The sequence below is a fragment of the Leptidea sinapis genome, chromosome 28 (genome assembly GCF_905404315.1).
Source record: "Leptidea sinapis chromosome 28, ilLepSina1.1, whole genome shotgun sequence".
Classification (NCBI taxonomy): Eukaryota; Metazoa; Arthropoda; class Insecta; order Lepidoptera; family Pieridae; genus Leptidea; species Leptidea sinapis.
In genome coordinates, this window is record NC_066292.1 from 1,227,265 (window position 1) to 1,251,816 (window position 24,552).

The following is a 24,552-nucleotide window of genomic DNA, read 5'->3' on the forward strand; positions in this document are numbered from 1 at the left end:
CTAATATAATAATATTTTTTTTCTAAACTGAATTGTTTGCGCGATAGACAATTCCAAAATTAAAAAAAAAAAAACACATAAAAGTTGACTGTGTGACTGAATGCCGACGTACTTTCATTGCTGTTAATTGTGAATTAAATATACGAGATATAATTGCATAGGACGATACGTCACTCGAACGTTTAGTTCAGTTGGAAGAGCACTCGCACGGAACGCCAGAGGGCGTGGGTTCGAGTCCGGCATCGTGCATAAAATTTTGTTTTCAACTTTTATTTGTGTATTAATCCCAGAAGTGAGGGTTCTCACTTTAAAAACATAGCAAATTGTTAAGCTTTCTTATTCTTGGTAGGTACTATTGATCCGACTTTATTGCAGTAGATACCCGATCCGATCGTGGAATGAATCTACGCCTCCGTCGAACTTTTCAAACATTCTCCAATATCCTCTTAATATTGTAATAATAACAATAATAAAGCCTTTTTTATTTCATATCCTTAATATATGTACATTTCAGATGTTGTTATTTAGTGTTAGTTTATATTTCTCTTAATATCTATATGTTAGTACGTGTTACTTATTTGTATGGGTTATTTATTTATTTGGATATGAACCCCTCCTCGGGTGAAGGCCTCCTCCAACTTTACTTAAAAAAACTACCTTATTAAAAATATAAATTATACTTCTTTTTTTACGAAACATTTTTAAATGTTATTCAGGGTTATTAAATTCGTTATGAAAGTCATAATATCCGGGCGAACATGTTTGCAAAACTATGCGCGTTATTATATGTTTGTAAATAATATCGCCACGAGTTAGCCCACGTCTCACTTGTGAAATACAATCTACGTATTTGGTAGTAGTGGAATGTGGTCATAATCAGCACTCTAGTCAGCGTTGCGGAATTTCACAACATGCTTGATACCAAGACGAATCGGGATCACGGATTTACAAAACAGATTACTTGTGAACGTAAAGCGAACAGTTGCTCTGAACCGGAGAAAACTGACTTGAGAAAAATAAATCAAAATATTTATATTGTAGAAGCCAATTTTAACGAGTATATTGAAGTAAGAGACCAGATTTACCAGTAGGAGATGCACAGGATGCCTTCTAGTTTATGGGTACCACAACGGCGCCTATTTCTGCCGTCAAGCAGTAATGTCTCAAAATTACTGTGTTTCGGTCTGAGGAACGCCTTTGCTAGTGAAATGATTGAGCAAATGAGACTTAACATCTTATGTCTCAAGGTGACGAGCGCAATTGTAGTGCCATCCCTAAGTCTTATTTGTTGAAAACTGTTTAACTTGCTTTTCCTTTTATTAACTTTTTTTTAGTTTGTCAAGTTAAAAATTTTGTTTTTCTTTTGTTTTAGTGTTTAAACATGTATATGCTCCTAAATAAATAAAAAATTGTAGTGCCACTCAGAATTTTTGGGTTTTATAAGAATCCAGAGCGACACTGCATTGTAATGGGCAAGGCGTATCAATTACCATCAGCTGAACGTCCTGTTCGCCTCGTCCCTTATTTTCATAAAAAAGACATCGAAAATTTGCTACAAAAATACCTTTGCGTAGACTTAGACTATCTTTTAGAGCAGGGTACAACATTTAATGCACCTAGCGTCTACGTCTTAGTTTCGTCTTTGATAGACTGATTGCAAAAGATACTTTGTGTAGTTTTTTTTTAATTAAAATAAGAGACAAGACGAGCTGAAGAGCACAATGCAATGCCACTCAGAACCCCAAAAATTTAGAGCGGCACTACAATAATTGCGCTCGTCACCTTGAGACATAAGATGTAAAGTCTTATTTGCCAAGTAATGTCACTAGCTATGGCGCCCTTCAGACCGGAACACAGTAATGTTTACACATTACTGCTTCACTGCAGAAATAGGCGCCGTTGTGGTACCCATAATCTAGCCGACATCCTGTGCAAAGGAGCCTCGCACTGGTGGTTGTTATAGCAACTAGAAGATTAAAAATCCTTGTATTTTAAAGGTGTTCTGTTATCACCGGAACAATACTCCAAATTATTCCATTCAACCTTCATCATTAGCTTCGCAATTGTTGATTATATTATGGTTGTTGGATGTGCAGCACATTATTATTATACTTGCAGAGAACTAAACGATTTGTTTACGAAATGCTCAATCATAACATAAACATATTTGCAAGTCTACAATGAGAATATTTTCCGTATTACGCAGTTACGTAATTTATTGTGCACGCGATACAGTCACGGTATACCTACGACACGCATGGCCGGCAGCCGTATCGACACAAGAATGAGAGTGAATCACTAGGCCACTCCCACAATATCCTCTGCCGTGTATCTCATTAGCAGCGACGTTAGCGCAGGTTCTTTTCGCATAGCTTTGTACGAGATAATTTGAAATGCCTTCTGTTCAAAATCCAGGGCCTTTGGTAGCTAAGAGCTGTTTCACCTGATTCCTGCCGCCGAATTCTACCTTCGCCCGACACGCTACAAGTTAGGATATCATCCCCACCATCTGGATGTGTGGCTGTCCTCCACAGTGCGGTTTTCAAGGGGCTTTCTTCCAAGTTACTACAAAGCTGTGGAATGAACTTCCTTGTGCGGTGTTTACGGGACGATACGACATGGGTGCTTTTAAAAAAACGCGTACACTCCTCTGGTGTTGCAATAGAATGTGCGGCGGTGATCACTTAACACCAGGTGACCCATATGCTCGTTTGTCCTCCTTTTCCATAAAAAAAACTAAAACAGTGTTTGAATGTTCGTAAGCGAATTAGTAAAGTAGTATAAATCGAACCAAGAAGTTTCAAGATCTTGTTGTAACAGTTCCAATGAAGCTTGAGAAAGCTTTGCTTCAGTCTCATTTGGTTTTGAGTATCTTTAATTCATAATCAATCTGTGAACTCAGTGCTCGGTTATTTTACAAGTCGAACAGTGTTTCTTCGGCTTTATAAAGTACTGTGACACGATAATCTACTTTTCTAAAATTTTTGCAGAATTTCTGCAAAAGAACCATCTTGTAATACCACCCTGCGACTCATTTGAGAACGAAATGAATTAAAATGCAATTCGAAGCATACCTTCAAGTCTTAAGACATACTACCGTCACATCTCAAAGACCGGCAACGGAATTGCGGATATCCATGATCGGCTGGGTATTTTACTGTCCTTGGTGAACTACCACTTCCACTTGCCGTTTGTCTCCTCTAATTTATAAAAAAAAAATATAAAAAGTAAATATAATTCGCGATGTTAGCTTGTTCTAGTGTGACTAAGTACATTTTTTCTTTTATTGCGTCGAGAAAAATATGCGTTTAGCATTCACGCAGACAGTATCAAGATCTGAAGCTACATGGAATATATTTATCTACATTCTATGGCACAGCATTGGCCATTGAGGTTCTAGGTATCTTGTTACTGTACGCCGCAGTTTCTCTTTACTTTCAAATAATTTGTTACGATAGCGGGATCGAAAATTGCAATTTTCTCCCGCTCGGTCGCGTATTCATAATGACTTGGATTCAATGCTAAATGCAGAGCGAGCATGACGCAGGAAGCAATTAAAATGTGTGCTTAAAAGAGGTCTTATATGTTATGTGAGTTGGTGGTAAATGTGCGCTTTGTGTGACTTTTGAAATGTTTTACTTTGACGAGCTTAAAGATACCCAGAAATGCTTGAGTGTTTGCTTTGTATATTTTAAGGGGACGTGATGATTGTGATGCTATGAGCCTTTTGGATGAGTGGTATTTTCTTTGTGTGAACATTGCAACCCTTTCGGATCTATTGTATCTTTCGCCCATCCATTCTACATCTCTCCCAGACTAGTTAGCCGATTGAAGAAGTTCCTTTTATTGGCCGATTTCTATATTCAAACGCAACCGGAATGGCGATCGGATATTTTAATTTTATGCTTTTTGCATTTCAATCTATATATTTAAAAGAGAATGTGTGTGTGTGTATAAAGATGTATGATCACCTACATCTCGAGAACCGTTAGCTCAATTTGAATGAAACTCTACACACTGAGCAGGGCGTATCGTTATACTAGTGGGAGGCTACTTTTCACAGGATGCCGGCTAGATTATGGGTACTACAAAGGTGCCTTTTTCTGCCGTGAAGAAGTAATGTAGTAATGTGTATGCATTATTGTGTATCGGCTGAGGGGCGCCGTAGCTTGTGAAATTATTGGGCAAATGAGACTATCTTATGTCTCATGGTAACGAGTAAAGCAACTGTGGTGCCGCTCAGAATTTTTTCCTGATTCCTGAGCGGCACTACTTTGTAATGGGTAGGGTGTATCAATTACGATCAGCTGAAGGTCATGCTCGTTTCGTCCCTTATTTTTGTAAAAAAAATCATTACCACCATGTAAAAGTCTAGCTTCTTATTGTAAAAATTTATAACCCAAAGGAATTTTAAACACATCAAACGTCCGCGTCCTGTGAGTGTCGCAACAGCTCCGAGACAGATATTAAGACGTATATCCCCATATTATATATCTCAATGCAAGCGTCTCGTCCGCGCGCTAAATATAGTCGAAGTGCTTTGTGGAGGTTGTAAGTATTTACTTTGTCCACAGATGATGAAGCGCTCTTGAATGTCCGTGATACTCGCCGCCTGATATGAACTCTGACGTGCACCGTCATCAGGCGCATCCGCCGCTGGCTCAGGTATTTCACGCTTTTATTATTTTATTATAACACTAGGCAGTTACTCACACTTTATTCAGGCTCAATTTGCTGGTATGAGAAGTAGAAATGAAACATCTTGCTCTTTTTTAACAACAAAGTGTTGCAAACCGCCATTGGCTACAATGTTTACCTATCTTGAGGTTATTACCGTAGGAATCTCCAATTTTTTTTTAATAATTTACCAATCAAAATTAAAAATACTAATTAGTATGGATGTCCTTGATTTTTTGGTTTGAATCAAAAAGTATCTATTCATAAAAAGAGGTGCATCGTAGTTTAGTAGAGAATTGAGGGTAGTTGAAAAAGTATAGGTAACTCCAATTGACAGTCTGGTACTAGAGCGATTACGGCATACTATATGATATTAGAAATAAATGTTCTTAAGCGCCTACTTTCAGAAATTCATCTTCTCGATAGATAAGCCGTCAAGGGTGTCTTGAAGTTTTATTCCTGAGTGATAACTTGCTTGACAATTCTCTTTAGATAGCTGTAGTTTCCTTTTGCCTTCTGCACCAGACTGTTCTGGGGATATTTAAGCCCAAGTCAATCGATCAGGTGTGGCTATAGCGCCACTAATTGGCCTCCAGTGCCTCCTATGTTATCCAGCGGTAGGCCTGGAATTACGTCGAGTCTAGATATGCCGCGCGTGAGGTGCATGCGAAAGTTGACGTTTGGGGCTAGAATCTTATACCTTTAAACGTGCAATTCTTGTATATATGTATAATCTGAATCTCGGAAAAGGCTCCAACGATTTTCATAAAATTTAGTATACAGGGGATTTCGGGGGCGATAAATCGATCTAGCTAGATTTAAAAAAATGTAGTTTTATCCGTGTTTTAATGAGAAACAGCCATAATAACATTAGAATACACAGTAAAATTTCGCCACTAAATTCAAGACTATAATAGCTCAGATGGGACATTGAGTGATCCGGAAAGCGGAAGACCCCAGTTTGAATCCAGATGTCCTATTAGTATTTTTTTTGTTCAAGTTTTGTACATTCTTAAACTTCCGAGCAAGGTTCGGTCGTCCGGATATTGATTGTAGATTCGTTCTCCTCTACTTCAGAAAATAAAATAAATACACGTGATTTATAAATACTTTGTAAATTCAAATCGTGTTATATGGCACTAATCTCGAGTTTTTATACCCTTGTCTTTGTTTCGCGTTTTTTTGATTTGGTACGATGAAATTTTACTATGGAGTAATTATTTATCTGAAAGATCAGCATTGCTTCCATAACTTTCTAAGTTTAAGTATTTTGCGAGATTTAAGATCCGCTCACTTGAGCCTTAGTAAAAATTTCGGTTGCAAAAGTTTTGTGAGTCACACCGTGGTTTTATTTAACCTTAACAGGTGTGGGCGCTAAGCTCGTAAAGGCCCCAAGCGTCGCTGTGATAGTGGTATTTTTACACCCTAAAAGAGTAAGTTTACACACAAATAAAGTTTGAAAACAAAATTTTATGAACGATGCGGGACTCGAACCCACGACCTCTCGCGTTCCGTGCGAGTGCTGTGCCAACTGAGCTAACCGTACGAGTGACGCATCGTCATAAAATCTTGTATGCTTTGTTCAACTCTCATTCGAGTTCCCGTCTCGTTCATAAAATTTTGTTTTCAAATTTTATTTGTGTATTAATCCTAGAAGTGAGGGTTATCACTTTTAAAAACATAAATTGTTTAGTAAGTTTACAATTAAAATTTATCTATTGCTGGCAAAGATCTTACGATATTTCTGGTGCTACGTTCAGTACGCATACATGATTTACCAATACAAGTCCAACAAATTTATTTTCTACCCGTACTAATATAAAAGGAGGAAATATTTGTATTTTCTCATTATTATGTTTATATAATTTTGAGCTTGTCGATTTTAAAAATTCATTCACCAGTAGTATAGCAGGTAGTAGGTATGTTATCGCTGGGTAACATGAGCTGTATTTTATTTGAAAGAGTTTTCTAATTCTTCACGAAAATTGCAATGTTTTAAATGTATAGTTTGCTATTCTTTGTTGATAAAACGAGCAAGAAGTTAAATTACTTTATATGCTCTCAAATTCAACCTTAATGAAGTTGAGGTGGCTATTTGTAAAATAAGAAATAAAACTTAGTGTTTTTTAGCAACGTTAGGGTCTAGTTACCTATTAACTAAATATAACAATAATCTGAGAGTTCGTAATAACATCGAATGGGCAAAAAATGCCATGAATTGAAAGGCATGAAACGTTAAAAGGCACTCCAACTTCAACTTAAGCTAAGAGCAATCTTATCTGCAGCAAAGTTTAGCTTGAATCAAGTTCAAGACGAATGTTTTGAGATGTTAGTGTAAGTGAGATGACTCATGTGCGCAATTATCTCAATACCATATGCGGTGAACACAAGTAGCGTTGTAGTGGGCTATATAGCTTAAGCAGACGGCAAGATATATGAGACTGGACAAATTTGGTCCGATAATGAAACAGTTTTACCATTTTGTTAAATATATTTAAATCAAAATCACTTTCCATGTAGGTCATGGAATGACACCGAATGTCAAAAAAAATTTTTTTTGAAGTGAAACTTTCTTTCTTTAGATACGTTGTGATTTCAAACCGGATGCAACGGAAAAACGACAGGTAAGAGACACAAATACAAAAATGTGTAGGATGAAGCCGGCAACGAATGAGACAGAAATATGCATACTATTGAAGTGAAAACTTCTTTATCATCGTTCTGATTTGAAAGTCGATGAAACGAAAAAGTGACAGTAAAATGAGCAGTCACATCAATTCATAATATTTAACATGGGAGATAATGAGATAGGAAACATAATACAATGTTTTGGTACCAGGCGATCATAGTTAAAGAAGAGATTGTCTTAAGTCTGGCGCGAGTATACCTTAATATATTCTGACTTCAAGCGCACGACGTATTACTACATAGACACCAGGAGAACATATTATTATATTATATATTAGTGGTGGTAGGAATGTCTTTCATAGCGGTTGAAATCATGTGTCATCCTAGCAACACGTACCAGGAATTCATATGCAGTTTCATTGCAGATATTCATGCACCATGCAGGTTTTACTTCTGACATGTGTACTTTGTACGCACGCAATGTTTTATTTTTTCTTATTGAATCTACCACTACTTCGTAAAGGGTTGAGCTAATGACAAGAAGTAGCAAGAAACTCATTGCCACTCTTTTAAATCAAGTTTTACATTTCCATCGTTTTACAAATCATTTCAATTACAATATGTGTAAAGTGTTGCAACAAACATACTCAAACGTCAAATAGTCAATGGCCTTACACGAGTAAGTCAAAAAAGTATTTTAGGTTCAATTTAACAAATTTTTGTATTTGGCACTGCAATGCTTCGATTTCGATCGTTCGAATCTTGTCCCATCTTTATCGAGATTTATCGTTTTCATTCATATGATTTTATTCATTTAAATCGTTTATTGTATATATTTGTTAGAAGATCGATTATAATTATTTTAGTTATGTGTGCTATGTCTATACACATACATTGTAAATATTAAAGTCTAAAACAGGAAAAGTTTTCGGTCATGATTCCGATATTATCTCTCGTTGTACAAATAATCGCTACGATATTTTTTGATACATATTGATGAGATAAGCAAGGCCACCTCATAAATGATACGCTTTGCCTATTGCCAGTTGTGGGAGGAGGGCGATTATTGCGTTCGTCAAATTTAACCGAAATTTGATAATGGCCGTTTTCAATAACGTATCTCTAGTTACGGATACTTTGCTGTCACCGTTTAATGACAAGATCTTATCTATCCATAGTTATGCCCAATATAGTTATAGTCCAAATGCTTTATGTCGAAAGGTTATTGAAATGTGAGTAAGCGTAAAAGGATAGATTTGTCGACCTCTAGTAAGTTAAACTGAGGATAGATAGGTTATTGAAAACGGCCGTAACTCTCATTATTCTAGTAATTTACTAATTAAGTCTCCCTTCGAACTTTGCTTGAATCTGCTACCGCAGAAAAGTATTTCTCCCAGGAATAAACATATTCCTAAGACAATCGACACACACACTAACCTCGTAACACTAAAACTTATACGATATGAGGACATCATTAACCCGTATTTCTTATCAAATGTTTATGAAGGTTATAGTGTCATAAGCGTGTAATTGTGTATTTTAATGTCTGTTTTAATATAAATCCTCTTGTATATTATTATTCTATGGCTAAGTAATTTTCAATTGGAGGTTAATAGGTAGGTAGAGGAAGTCAGTCTCACGATAAACGAGTCGGGATACGATGACACTTCAATATAACAATATGTATGTTCTTATGATGTTTTTATTGAGTATTTTTCGGATGGTAGAATAAAAACTGTTAAGTATGTACATACAATTTACAGTGCAGACTGTTCTTAGAAATTGCAAAAATCGATGGCAAAAATTCTCGTAACGACCCCTACTATAATATATTGGATTATTAAAAAATATAAACCTACGATTATCTTCAGTCTCCAATTCAAATAGCGACCAGTCCATGGTATTGGAATAACAGGAGCGTTTGCCGGCCTTTTAGGTAGGTGTACACTGGTTTTTTGATGGCAGCTATGTCGTATCGTCCTAAACACCGCAAGACGCAATACAAGTCAATCGCGGTACTTATGTGACGGCACAAATAAAATTTGAAAACAAAATTTTATGAACGATGCGAGACTCTAACCCACGACCTCTGCGTTCCGTGCGAGTGCTTTCCAAACTGAGCAAACCGTCCGAGTGACATATTGTCATAAAATCTTGTTTGCTTTGTTCAACTCTCAGGTTGTGGCTTCATATACATCTACTTTACAGTCGATAACCTGCTCAACCCCCAATATTTGCATATTAGGAAATTGACTTGAGATGTCGCTCTTGCTAATCGAAACAATTTGTTATGTTTTTAAAGTGATAACCCTCACTTCTGGGATTCACAAATAAGATTATGTAAGTGATTGTAATGTTGGTGTTTCAGCATGTGGTGCACGGAGGTGGTCAGGCCGTAGGTCCGTGCGGCTGGTACTCCGCGTCAGCCACGCCTGCTCCCACAGCACCAGCCAGGCTCAAGAGGGCTCAGCCTCCACAACACCTGCCGGTAACGCACAGAACTCAATGTCGGCATTTTGAAACTTTTTTTTATGAAAATAAGGAATGAGACGAGCAGGACGTTCAGCTAATGGAAATTGAAACGCCTTGGCCATTACAATGCAGTGCCGCTCAGTATTCTTGAAAAACCCAAAAATTCTGAGTGGCACTCCAATTGCGCTCGTCACCTTGAGACGTAAGATGTTAAGTCTCATTTGCCCATTAATTTGACTAGCTACGGCGCCCTTCATACTGAAACACAGTAATGTTTACATATTACTGCTTCACGGCATAAATTGGCGCCCATGTTGTACCCATAATCTAATCGGCATCCTGTGCAAAGGAGCCTCTCACTGGTAAACTGGGCCTTTACAGAATTTTTGTTTATTCATCGTGTTCGTTATAATCGATCGTCATGGCGATATGGGTTTTACACTTTGGGCTGGGCAGCACGGAAAAGAGATACACAGCAATTGCCGCACTGCTCTCAAATTTTTCAGCCATGATTTCCTTGGATCGTTGTAAGAGTTGCAGCAGATGATATATATAATGACGCATGAAATGGCCACAGTATTGCAAATTCCATTTATTGACTGCTTTGAGCACTTCAGTATTTAAAGTTAAAATTTATTCATAAATCATGCATCAGAAATACTGACAGTCTTCCAGCATTCGGAGGTTTATGCATATCGTTTTTGATAACATCTGGGATTGCATACACGCTCCAATGTTTACTATTATAGTCTTGCAAATTACGTATGAAAAAAAAATCGACCAATCAGTACTATCTCACACTGCTAACTTCATTTGTCAATTACCTAGATTTATTATAATATCACTATAGTGTACCCGTGACATTACAAAATCACTAAAACCAGGCAAATTGTAAGAAATGAAGACGATGGACAATCCACCGTTAAATTATAATATCGCTAGTGAAATTTTAATATCCAGTGACTCATTTAAGAGAACGTTTTAATAAGAAAAATCTTCCCAAATCTTCAAGTAAAAACTATCAATCTCTATAGATATAGATTTATTCGTTATCTGCACCGGCGCCGATCGATGATTGAATTTATTTCCAACTCGTTCAATATCCTCACGCTAGGGGGAGATTTTCACCCCAATTCAAAATATTATAATAAATGGCACGCGAGCGACACTAGCATGTCTTATACACCTTAGGTCTGAGACTATTTAACAAAAGAGCCGGAATTGTGTCGAAGGCTAACTATAATATTATATAAATAAATCTAAAAAAATTATGACGTGAATAGTTTTATGAGTACATTTTATAACGTATAGGGTCCTGTTGTGTATTACAACTAGCGCTAGTAATTCTATATAAATATTTATTTTAATGGACTGTACTTAATTATGAGGAATTAATGTGAGTCCTCTTAGATCCCTACCTCAATGGGCAAAATCGGGACATAGATAAAATAGTGACCACTAACCTTATATTTCCTTGCCTCTTTCTGCCTCGAATCCAGCACACTTCCAGCTCGATGCACGGCACTCGTAGCTCAGTAGGATTTCGTCACGAACGTTAAAAGGAGACTTATGAATCGAAACCGTTACGTAAGACGCAACAATAGAACAAGGGGATTTTCAAAGTGCAAAATGACAGCATCTCTTCTTCGCAGTGGTCGGACGCGGACTCTCGACTCGTGTGTGTGTCGCTCGCACAAGCTAGTGGGCGTTGACAGCTGTCACTTCGACAAGATGAGGGTAGTTAGAAAATATAACTTTAGCGGTCATTTCTATCCACAACCGTCATTTGCACATTGATCGAACAGGTCCTATTTTATTGATGTGCTGTATGTGTGTGATTTTTTGTGCTGCACGTATATGACGTCTCCTCTGGTTAAATCTTTCAAGTTATCCACACTATTACGAAACGTTCAACATAGCCAAACACGCACGAAAGCAATTTATCTTGTATGCAAATTTCCTCAATAGAATTTCTTAATAGCACAACAAGGTATACGTGCTGGGTTGCTAAACGGTGGGTAATTGGCGATAATGTTTGCTCACTTATTGCACAGACATGTGTTATATTATCGACATATTATAGAGTAATTACTTGTCATAAGGATAAATGCTGAAGATATTTAAGTAGTTGTTTTTATGTTCGTATCAACAATTTAACAGTAGCTTTAGTTGCATCATCTCGTCTCCCCTAAATCAGCTGTTCTCTTGTACTGTTATTACTATTTGTAGGATGCTTATTTTAAGCCCTTTCAATTCTATATCAGGGCGCGTTAGTGGTGTACCGTATTACACATTTTATGGATACCACAACGGCGCCTATTTCGGGTCTGAAGGGCGCCGCGGCCGTAGCTAGTCAAATTACTGGGCAAATGAGACTTAACATTTTATGTCTCACCTAGAGCGCAATCCTGAGCGGCACGGCATTGTAATGGGCAGGGCGTATCAAATACCATCAGCGGAACATCCTGCTCGTCTCGTCCCTTAAACATTCCCAATCCCGATACACCACAATGACACCGATAATTGAAATAAAATTAAAAAGTAAAAGAATTAAAAAAGTACACAAATAAAATTTGAAAAACAACAAAATTTTATGAACGATGCGGGACTCGAACCCACGACCTCCGGCGTTCCGTGCCGGTGCTCTAACCAACTGAGCTAACCGTTCGAGTAACGTATCGTCATAAAATCTTGTATGCTTTGTTCAACTCTCAGGATGTGGCTTCATCTACAGGCTGTACTGCAATTTACAGTTGATAACCTGCTCAACCCCAATATGATATATCGTCTTAATGTAATTAAAAAGTCGCCATAATCTCATGCTAGTTAACGAGCCATTCTTGTTAATGTATTTGACGCGTCTTGAAATGGCTTCAGCGATTTTCATGAAACGAACACAGGAATTTTTGATGGCAAGGACAAAACTTCGATTCATGCCTATAGCGTCATTAAGAAACATTCATCTCCGGACAGACAATTCATCAGAATCATTCAATTTCTTTTTTCATTACATTCTCTCTTCAATTCAAGCTCTTTGTGCACTAATGACATACCTAGTTTCTGTTGCTCGTGTCATCCCTACCCACACCATACAAATATCTCGTTCGTTATTTTGCAAACAAAAATGCTACGCAGGCGATGTGAGTCATCCTCACATTAATATGGGGTTAAAATGGGGCACACATTCACTGCTAGCACATAAAAGATAAATAAAAACTATTAACAGTCAGCTGTGCGGCGTTAATCACGCGAACAGGCGTTCAAACGCGTTCAAGGGTTCAACATATGTTTTTTTTTTATTTAATAGGGGGAAAACGGGCAAGAGGCTCACGGGATTGGGAGAGGTGAGGAAACCTCCCATAATAGACATCCGCAACATCAGGTGTCAAGAGATGCGTTGCCGACCTTTAAGGTGGGAGTGTGCTCATTTCTTGAAGGCCCCTAAGTCACTTGGTTCAGGAAAACAGCAGTCGGTAATTGATTCCACAAAATGGCTGTGCGAGGTAACTTTTTGCAAAACGCGCGGTTGTGGAATGCCAGACGTCAACGTGATGCGGGTGGTACTTTGCACGTAATGTCCGGTGGTTTCGACCACCGGACATTACGTGCCGCTGGAACCAACCCGAACAGCTTGCCGTGATAAATGCGGTAGAAGATGCAGAGTGAACCCACATCTCTACGCAACGCCAAAGAATCAAGCCGATCGGAGATGACTTGATCGTATATGATTCGAGCGCTCTCGAGGTTATAAGAATAGTAAAAGTAATACTAGGCACCAACAATAATACTACGACTCCAATGTCTGATTGACAGACATTCACTAAAGAGATCGCATAGGAATTTCTTTTAGTTTTTGAACTCCAAAACTTGGTTAGGTATATAGGGTTGCCAATCCCAAATTTAAAAATTTGAAGTTGGAAACCAGTACAGTTCTGTTTAAAACAGTACTATTACTACAATAGCTGTAACTATAGTTGCAATAGCAAGTTAAATTTAAATAATATTATTTTTTAATAAAAGTATTTGAATAAACATACACGATACTAGTTATTAAAATATAAAACAAAATAAATGCCAGTAAAATGCGAGGACATTATCTAAAAATTAACAAATTTACGATTGAATACATAATACTAAGATTTAAAATCTAAAAACCCAGGACTCTGCTTAAAAACTAGTTAGGAAATCCTAGGACACTACATCTAGGACTTGTCCTGAGAAAACAGGACGGTTGACAACTATCAAAGCGCGTCTAATTGAATCTGAACATTGTTTGTTTGAAAAAACAAAAAACATTTTTTATGAAGCCTGATATCTCCTTGTCTTTCGTTTTCAGACAATTTTCTCGAAACAGGTGGTGTAAACCAATTGTTGAAAAAAAAATATGAAACTTTTATAAAACGACCGTTTTCAAACTTAATAAACCGTTTTTGCACAAGAGCACTACAATTATGCCTACTATTATCTATTATTAAATTATTGGTCTACACATAATTTGAACGACCCATTCGCGAAACAGACCACGTAATGTACTGCAACGCAATAGAAACAAGTAATTTATTAACTGTATATTGCATTGTTCTATGTTGGTAATGACTAATCGCAGAGACACATAACTCACAGAAATCGTCCATAAATTCTGCAGTTGCATGACAATAAAGTCATATGTTATGACATTTGATAGCTGTTTTGTATCAGACTTGTGACCGAGGAGTAAAAACTTTGCATAACGCGTTTCGCCAGAGATGAGGCTTTTTTATGACAGTAAGGAACGAGACGAGCAGGACGTTCAGCTGATGGTAATTGATACGCCTTGCCCATTGCAATGGAGTGCCGCTCAGAATTCTTGAAAAACCCAATAAATTCTGAGCGGCACTATAAAAGCGCTCGTCACCTTGAGGCATAAGATGTTAAGACTCATTTGCCCAGTAATTTCACTTGTTACGGCGCCCTTCAGACCGAAACACAATAATGCTTACACGTTACTGCTTCACGGCAGAGAAAGGCGTCGTTGGTAAGCATAATCGAGCCGGTATCCTGTGCAAAGGAGCCAAAAATTTAAAACAATTAAATAAACTTTTGATTTAATTGATTTAAAATCACTTATAGTTGAACGGTAAGATCTACCATTCAGAAAGATATGACTCGGACCTGGAAGAACGGGCGCAAGAAACAGAAAATCAGCTCTTTTATTTAATTAAATTGCAATCCAATAAAATTTATTATTTGAATAGCTTGGCGGTCGCTCTATTTCCAAGATGTGGTATAATTAAAAATGTCATTTCAATGCTTACTTTTTTCCAACAATTCTTTTGAATTTCAACCAACATATTTTTTGTATATTTTCTGGAATCGTGTTGTTAAATCATAAACATCTCTATCTCTACAAAAGCCTGACGAATTTACGAACGAACGTTAGTTCCTGGTGTTACATATGATTATTACAGTTTCTAGAAAATTGCTAATATTTTGATCATCCAAGTTAAAATTAGCGCGAAAAGCAATTAGGGAATTTGTTTTGTAATTTTTATGTTCAACATAATTGTCATATATTTTAGAACAAATTGTAAATTATGGTGTAGATAATTTTATTGTATACCTACGTGTACTTTAATTAATTAATAAGTAAAAATGGGCTCTACAGCAGTACAAAGATCGTATTTATATCGGCGCATTGTCACATAATAATCTAATATATAAAATTCTCATGTCGCGGTGTTTATAGTTGAACTCCTTCGAAACGGCTTGACCGACTCTCATGAAATTTTGAGTGCATTGGTAGCTCTGAGAATCGGACAACATCTATTTTTCACGCCATTTTTTTTTTAATTTTTTTGACATATTTTTTAAAATTTGTTTGATTATGAGTCAGCATTAAAAAAAAAACATACAACTTCAAATTTTCACCCATGTACGATCAACAATTACTTTTGTATCGCGATTTTAATATCGGCAATACAACGTTTGCTGAGTCAGCTAGTAATATTATAAGAATATATTATACCTACATTATTACGATAACTGTTCGTTTAGTAGTATTACATGTGAACTACGTACAGCCACTTAGTTTATTAAGGTTATCTTTGAATAATAAAAATTTACATTTTGTTTAGTTAAATTGTATAGATTAAGAATAGTTGTTTTCTTATTGTAATAAGTATTTTTAATTATTTAATTTAATTTAATGATTGTATCTTTCAGTCCGGAGGTGGAGTCACAGGCAGTAATGGGCCCCACGCTCCGTTGTCGCCCACTGCCTTACAAAATTCCGCTCAACATAATGTAAGTTGTATAATAATATAATCTATACCTACTACTATACTATAAATCGTTATTTTGTGGAAAATTCAACTGAATGGACACCAATTCTACGTGTGATTTTTGAAATTTTTGTCTGTCTATATGTCCTTTTATAACTCAAGAACGGTTTGCATGCAAATCTAAAAAATTTCGTAATAAAGTGAACAACTATCAAGTGTCCTTATCTATCAAGTAGTAAGTAATATATCATTATTGGCTGTGTAGTTAAGGCGTAACAGGATAACAGACAAACAAACCAACCTCATGCAATATTAAATGTTTTGTGTTCTGTTTTGCATTGATATGGTTGGCACACTTATAATAACCAGCCAAGCTCAGCAACAAAGAAGGTAGCTGTGCCTACTATCGTAGTCATAATGGATAAATTCTTGGTAGATTAGAAAATTTGAAATTGGTGTAGTAAGAACATGAAAATGCGTAAATGTTATTAGACTTTGAGCACAGCATAGGTTACACCGCCATTATACCGTCGAGAGGAACAGAGATTTTTTTTACAAATTGTATTCGCTTCGAGTTTATCTAGTTAAATTATAGAAAGAAGAATACGAAAAATTGCAATATTTTACTAAACATTCGACAGGCCCTGTGGTTAGTGACCCTGCCTACTGAGCTAGAGAGGTCTTGGGTTCGAATCCCGATAGGTGCAATTTATATGATGAGTATGGATGTTTGCTTTCGAGTCTTGGATGTTTAAATATATATGTTTAAGTAAGTATATTGTGTTAAATATATTGTTGTCTTGTATATATAGTCATAGTCTATGCCTAGTTTGGGACACGATACAAATTATCTTGTAAATGATCGTGTGTAAATACTATATTATTTTAATTATTAGTGGTCGTTATTAATGAAAGGTACATAAAATATGCTATATTTTATTCAGTTCCTGTCACACCACCCCTGTATGATGGAACAGGAACCGAACTTTGTCATAATAATGTCTGCATAACGTCAGCAGTCATCTAAAACAAACGGTAGGTTTGATGTATGTCTAGATCTGACGTCACAAGATGGCGGCCTCTCCTTATCTTATCGCGCAGGGATTTAAAGAAATTGACTGTATAAGTTATGGTCTGATATTATGATAGATCTCTCTTATTTCAGAATGTGATGACGTCATCGGTGCGAGCGCCCATTCCCCCCGCGCCGCCGGGTCCCGCCCCCACTGTCATGCACACGTCACAAACTGCCGGTGACTACTTTATAATATTAGCCGAGTATGAAATTCCTTGGCATGGTTTGAAACGCCTCTCATGTTTTTAGCTATCACAATATATATTTGACGACCTGTATAGCCGAGTGGCTAGGGATCCTACCTACCAAGCTAGAGGTCCCGAGTTCGAATCCCGGTGGGTCCAAGCATTTATATGATGAATATGTATGTTTGTTTCCGAGTCATGGATGTTTATATGTATTTTTGATGTTTAAGTAAGTATATTGTGTTAAATATATCGTTGTCTTCATCTTATCAACCCATAAAACAGGCTATATACGCCGAATTTGGGGCAAGATAATTTGTATAAAAGTGTGTCAATATTAGAAAATAAAAAAAAACAGCAGGCAAAGTTATATAATGGATATGCGTACTAGAAAATAGTGCAGATCGACAGGAGCAACATATTCATTGTGATATTTTCAGTTAATTACTTGGACCAATAGCAAGTGTGCAAAGACAATGGCATCAAGTTATAACTATAAATCTTATATCAGTGGGAGGTTCATTTGCACAGGATGCTGGCTAGATTATGGAAACCAGAACGGCGCCTTATTCTGCCGTGAAGCAGTAATGTGTAAGCATTGTTGCGGTCCGAAGGGCGCCGTAGCTAGTGAAATTACTGGGTAAATGAGACTTAACATCTTATGTCTCAAGGTGACGAGCGCAATTGTAGTGTCGCTCAGAATTTTTGGGTTTTTCAAGAATCCTAAGCAGCACTGCATTGTAATGGGCAGGGCGTATCAATTACCATTTATCCAAAAAAAATGTATTGTATTTAAAACTTTCGACACTCTGTTATGAGTGTTCAGTGAGTATTGAAGGGTGTTAGTATTGAATTAAGTTTGACTTGTTTCCCTTATAACTGGGAAAATGCAGATATGGCCAAAAAGTACATAAGTCTCCTCGAGTGTCCTTTTGAGAGGAGACATTTTTGATGTGCTAGCGTATATTTCTTGACTTCTCGTTAAAATGTTTATTTACTGATGTTAGTCATATGAAGTGCAATTCTTTCATAAATATTTTATTTCACATTCCAGCAATACCCAAGGGAGGAAGTGATGTTCTCGTGAACACGTCCAATCAGAATCCACCCCCGGCTGCCAACAGGTTGCTCAACATGACGCAGTACCCGTGAGTGTTACATTATTACATGTTCTCATTACGTTTTTAAATGATGTCTATCACTTACCTGCCAAACAACAACATAGCGAGTATTATCTAAGACAGCCACTCTTAAAGATCATTTTTTATTATCATTGAAAACATATAAGCTGTCACTTATATGAGATTTATAAATACTGGACTCCAGGCGCAAAAAACTCTGCGGGCGTATTTTATTTAATTAAATTACACTCCAATAATCTATGAATTATCCGTATGATAAACATAGGTTTAAAACTAAATATAAGTGTGTGAACTAGACAAAGGAAGTGTCATCTGTAATACATCTTTGATATCCGAAGATAGTCCATTGTACAGATTAGCACCTTTACAGGGAATTGTTTTCAGAACAAAAAATATTGGTATCTGAATGTTTTTGTAAAGATTAATAGAATTGAGAAAAACAAAATTTCATATTTGTAGTGGCCACTAATAGTTTTAAACCGACTTCAGAAAGGAGGAGGTTCTCAATTCGATCGGTTTTTTTTTATGTATGTACACCGATTGCGCTGAGATATACGCGATTCTTCTATAGTTTGATGAGGAATAGTTGCCTTTTGGTAATAATTTATTTATATTGAAGTTATTGGGTTTGCATAAGAGGTGTATTAAATTAAATCTTTATTAAGTTATTTATAGCTTTTCAATTTGAGAAGTCGGTTTTGTAAACGTAGTTTTTTTTCTTACTATCGTGTTAATATAACAACTCATCTAAATAAAAACTAGACAAAACGAAACTACAAATCCTTACACAACGTTGGTTATCAATACAATCGTCGCGTTCAATTATATCTGGTGTAGATAAAGCCAACACATTGTTTTATCTCGTTACATATATAAAATTTGGAATCGACAACGATGTACACGCATGATAAGATAGCACTTCAGTTGTTTGTTCGGTTCATGTGTTGTGTGATGATCGCGTGTGAGGTGGTGGAGCAAAAGAATACAGGAGAATACGATTGCGAGTAAATATTATTTACATCTATAAGGATAAATAATATCCCAGTCAGTTGCTTATACACTTTTATGCCTTAGACTTAGAGTCTAAACTAGGGCTTCCAAAGACCGAAATCTCGGTATTGCGGGATCCCGCACCATTTTCCGATCCCGCGAGATGCGGGATTACGGGCGCGGGATCCGCGGGATTTGCGGGACTAAAAAAAGCGTGCATGCGATGCAAAATTGGATAATCTGCGTGAATTATTATTCTTAATAACTCAAGTTATTAATTGTTTCGTATTTTCATGATGTTTATTGACATCCTTTTAGAATTGAATAAAAATGTAAGGGTGTGTACGTGAATGAAAGATTCATTCACGTACAAGCCCTTAAAAGGAATACCGCCCACAAGAGTGTGGAAGCAGGAAGGGCATTTTCTGGCCAGGCAATAGAGTAAGATACGCAGTAATTTGGCAGACGACAGTTTGGAAATGTTGTATTTCCTTGCAAACATTTTCAGTTAATATTAAAAGCTGAAAAACTTATTAATTAAGTAATTATTTATCACTTTAAAATGTTTTTTTTTGGTTGATTATGTAATTTTGCTTTGTGTATTTTTTGAAAACGATTTGTTTTGTTTTGCTTTTCATTCAGAATTTGTTATTTTTTTTTGTGATAAAAACAGTATAATTTGATTGATCTCATTTTAATAGTAATATATATACGTAAATAACTGTGGAGTTGATGAATTCATTGTTTTAAAATGTGCATATTTTCAATATGCGGGATCCCGCAAATTCCGAGATCCCGCGGGATTGAAAATACGTAGTCCCGCAAATGCCGAGATTGAATACAGGTCGCGGGAATGGAAGCCCTAGTCTAAACTTACAGAAAATCTTGAAAGTACTTTACCAGTGGGGGCTCATTTGCACAGGATGTTGGCTAGATTATGGGTACAATGGTGCCTATTTCTGCCGTGAAGCAATGTGTAAACATTTCTGTGTTTCGGTCTGAAGGGCGCCGTTGCTAGTGAAATTACTGGGCAAATGAGACTTAACATCTTATATCTCAAGTTGACGAGCGCAATTGTATTCCCGCTCAATTCCTTACCAGTTTTTCAAAAAAACACGAATAATTTAGGTGCCAAATAGATTTGCTACAGCAAATAATAGTGTCGTATTCTTACTTACAATATCAATGAGTTCAAAGGTTGATTAATGCATCCAGTATATGACGGTATATTTTTTATTACTTTTCATGAAATATTTGATTTTTAAAACGCTTTTTAACTGTGAACATAATTCATATTGGATGCAGGATCTTACAAAATAATTTGTCATATAGCTTTTGTAAAATAATATAATTGATTTAAAAGAGTGGCTATAGAGTTTCCTGTGTGTTCTTTTTACGAGCACTACTTTTTCGGAACATATGATATATTAATATATTAAAAAAAAATCTTAATGCAAATTGCTTTTAAATTTATTATTTTTCATACTTTCAAATAGCTTATTCAATTGTATTTGAATGCAACGAAATTATAAAAGTTTATAGATTTAAGAATTAATCAGAATTAGTACTGAGAATTCCCCTATGCTTATATTTACGCCTCGTTGTATTTTATATAAAAACATATATATATATATATCTACATAAATACCTACATTATCAAAATATTATACCAAAATTTGTATTGCTAATTAAAATTACGAGAATCATTCTAGATTCCCGAAAAACAATAAACATTTTAATCAATGATTAACTTATTTGATACAAAAAATTCTTTTATCATGTAACTTGATATACATAATAATATTGTAATTAATCTGATATGAAAAACAGTAATCATATTATTAAATTCAGATTAATTTATTTAAATAGAACTCGCATAAAATTCTGACTCTAACTTTAACAAGTGTTGCTTATGAAAAGCATTATTGTGAATTTATTTACGCCCAATTTGAATATACAGTACCAATATGGTCGAATGGCGTTTTTTTAGTTTGCTTTTGAATGTCTTGACGGGAAAGTGTTCTAGCCAGATACATTTTATGTGACCAACTTTAAATCTTTTTAAAAGACTGTCTATTTTAAAAAGTAATATTATAAATTTTCTATGTATTATTTACGTGGGAGAATTGAATAGATAGATATAGAATAGAGAATAGTAGAGTATTGAATCCCTCGTACTTCGTCTTGTGCCTACAAACTGTACCCTCATAGGACCGTCCGTGATGAACAATATATAGTTTATATACATAAATATCACAGATCTTCACTTATCCAAAGACAATGCTAAGAACCATATAATCAAATTGTCAGATGGCACCACGGCGCGATATCCCGCGAGCGCGCAGAGGCGTTGCTGTCGGGATCACCAGACGGTGTGTTCCTGGTCCGGGAGAGCACCAACTTCCCGGGGGACCACACGCTGTGTGTGCGCTTCAGGGGACGAGTCGAGCACTACAGGTAAGCAACACATAAGTATCTTACATTACTTTTAAAACTGCGATGTTTTTTAACACTATTGACCAAGACACTTAAAATATTGGGAAAACTCGTAAAGTCCTTGACTATACTATAGTAAACATCCCCTTAAATATTGTTTATAAACCCACATACCTTAAAAAATATATGGTGACCTCTTTTGCACTGAATGGCTAGACAGGTGGCAACATAGCGTCGTCTTTTTCTGTTTCTTAAAAGAAATGTGTGACGTCTAGTGTATTTGTTTGAAGGAATCTCAACACCTTATTAATCTATTAAGTCTATCAAGAACTTATAACTCCATCTGTGGTGAAGTAGATATTTTTTAAGATTCCTTACCTGCTTTTAAAAAAATATTGCGAGATTGTTAGGCGCCAAATGATTAATATTCTTATTCTTTTTTTTTATTCTTTTTATATTCGTATCTTGATTTTATAATTTTTCCTTTATTTTATATAATTGTTTTCTTGGTGTCACGGAAGCAAAGACTGCATGTTGTGACACCTTAATTTGTTGTACATTCAACTAATTATTTGTTAATATTTGATATATTTAAAGCGTATTAGAATGTAACAACTACTGGTTGTCCTATAAATAAATAAATAAATCTCACTCATTATATTGAGCGACAAGCTCATTTACCATCAGTTGAAAATCTAGTACATCTCTCCGCTTCTTATCGTAAATATTATTCTTATGTTCGATATGAAAGAGGACGGTATATGGTGTTGTAGGCGTTATTAAAAAAACTGTGATAAATACTAAAGCTTATACCACCTTCCTTTACTGCATATCGCCACAAAGAATCCACCAGCGCAGGGCAGGTCAGAAACCAATTGTGGTTTTCTAGACTCAATTCAAGGCTCCCGGGATCAACTACTATTAATATTATTCAAATAAAATTATTTAGTATTCAAAACCAACATAATATAATGATATATTTAGACAGAGTGAAGTAAGCCCAACTTATGCCGAGAAATATGGAAAACACGAGAGTAAATGAGATTGGGGTGTAGCTTTGTCCGATTAGTGATTTCCATACATTGTTGAGATTTCGAAACTATAATATAATTATATTTTTCAGAGTCAAATGGGCAACAGTACCGGAGAGTCAGAATCAACGGCTTACCATCGACGATGAGGAGTTCTTCGATAACATGACGGATCTCATACACGTAAGTTACATAATATCCATAATAGGGGTCGAACCACTATGTCACTTTGGATGTTTTTTAACTTACACGAGTAAGTCGATACGTATCAGTCTTTTTGTTGCATTACTTTGCATATATTTGGTTTCATTCTATGCTTCCTTATTCAAGATATTAATTATTATTACCATCAGACTTATCATACGGCTAAGAGTAGATATTCCCCCAGTGTGCCACCATCGTGGTCGGAACCCTGGTGATGACTATGTCCATCAGCAGACTGATTTCTAAGTTATTGTTATATATAATATAAATGATATAGATAAGAAACAATGATTTCGTGTTAAAAAAGTAATATTATTAAATCAAAAGCGATCCAGGCATCGCAATAAGGTTTAAAAACGTGGTCTCCCTTTAAAGTTAATGTCATCCTTCAACTTATTTAAAAGTTTTACTAAAGTCGAAACCTGTTTTCTAACAGAATACAAGTGTAATTTAAATCTCACGTAGTTTTTTTTTGTACAAAAACGACATCAGGTAAAAATAATTTTTCTGTTAGTTTCATCCATGTTTGCTGCAACCTCGCTCTTTCTTCTCTATTGTAATACATATAGTTCGTATATAGCTAAAATAATAATAATAATTAATGATGACTTTCATTCATTATGGAAGAACCATATTAAAATTAATATGACAAAATAATAAAAGTACCGATTAATTTATTCAGTTATTGAATTTATATTTGTTTAATTGAAATTTAAACAATTCCTTTAAGTTCAAAGACGCTGGTCATTTCCGTTGTCTGAGTTGTGACAGAAATCATTTAGAAAAGTAACATATTGTTTGTATTGTATTACAGCACTACTTGAAGGACGCGGATGGACTGTGCACAAAGCTGGTCCGATGTCTTCCCAAGGCATCACCCAACGGTGCCAACAACAACAATGTCCTACAGCCACCATATTCACCCTTACCTGCTGTGAGTATTGTACGGTTGTCGATCTTATCCTAATAGAGGCCAAACTCTTTGAAATGCCACGTTCAGGAATACATATCTATACTAATATTATAAAGAGTTGTTTGTATTGAAAAGGCTCCGCAACTACTGAACCGATTTGAATAATTATTTCACTGTTGGGAAGCTACATTATCCCCGGCTGATATTCCTACTAAAAGTCCGATAATGTGACCCAAGATGTAAAGATATGTACGCGAACGACGTCGCGGGGTATCAGCTAGTGTTATATAAATCCACTGTGACCATTAGACATTTTTTACGATATGTTATTGTATTTAGTTAATCCAATTAGCATTCAGTTACACCGCACCCGCTCGCCTCTGTTGGGTGACTGAATTATTTTAAAATAACGGTCTGTATGGCGAAAAATGGGACAGTGATCTACGACGATTCCTGCAAACTCCAAAGGAACATGACTTTTGAGTGGACTTCCTTTTAGGGGGATCCCTACCCATTTCATAAGCAAATTATTTCCATAA

At 36.0% G+C, this 24,552-nt stretch overlaps 1 protein-coding gene across 4 annotated transcripts in view; it reads left to right on the forward strand.

The window, feature by feature from the left end:
- The window catches only part of LOC126973131 (tyrosine-protein kinase CSK), a 60,766-nt gene that overhangs the window by 17,459 nt on the left and 18,755 nt on the right, over positions 1-24,552 (forward strand). For 3 of the 4 annotated variants that reach the window (XM_050820277.1, XM_050820278.1, XM_050820279.1), the window contains exons 2-9: positions 4,575-4,665; positions 9,674-9,793; positions 15,979-16,059; positions 17,203-17,290; positions 18,352-18,445; positions 21,740-21,886; positions 22,989-23,079; positions 23,915-24,034. In XM_050820277.1, the coding sequence (XP_050676234.1) occupies positions 4,618-4,665; positions 9,674-9,793; positions 15,979-16,059; positions 17,203-17,290; positions 18,352-18,445; positions 21,740-21,886; positions 22,989-23,079; positions 23,915-24,034 (789 nt within the window). In that variant the 5' untranslated portion in view covers positions 4,575-4,617. Of the gene's footprint in view, positions 1-4,574; positions 4,666-7,259; positions 7,302-9,673; positions 9,794-15,978; positions 16,060-17,202; positions 17,291-18,351; positions 18,446-21,739; positions 21,887-22,988; positions 23,080-23,914; positions 24,035-24,552 lie in introns of all 4 variants that reach the window. The other variant, XM_050820276.1, reaches the window with a different exon arrangement.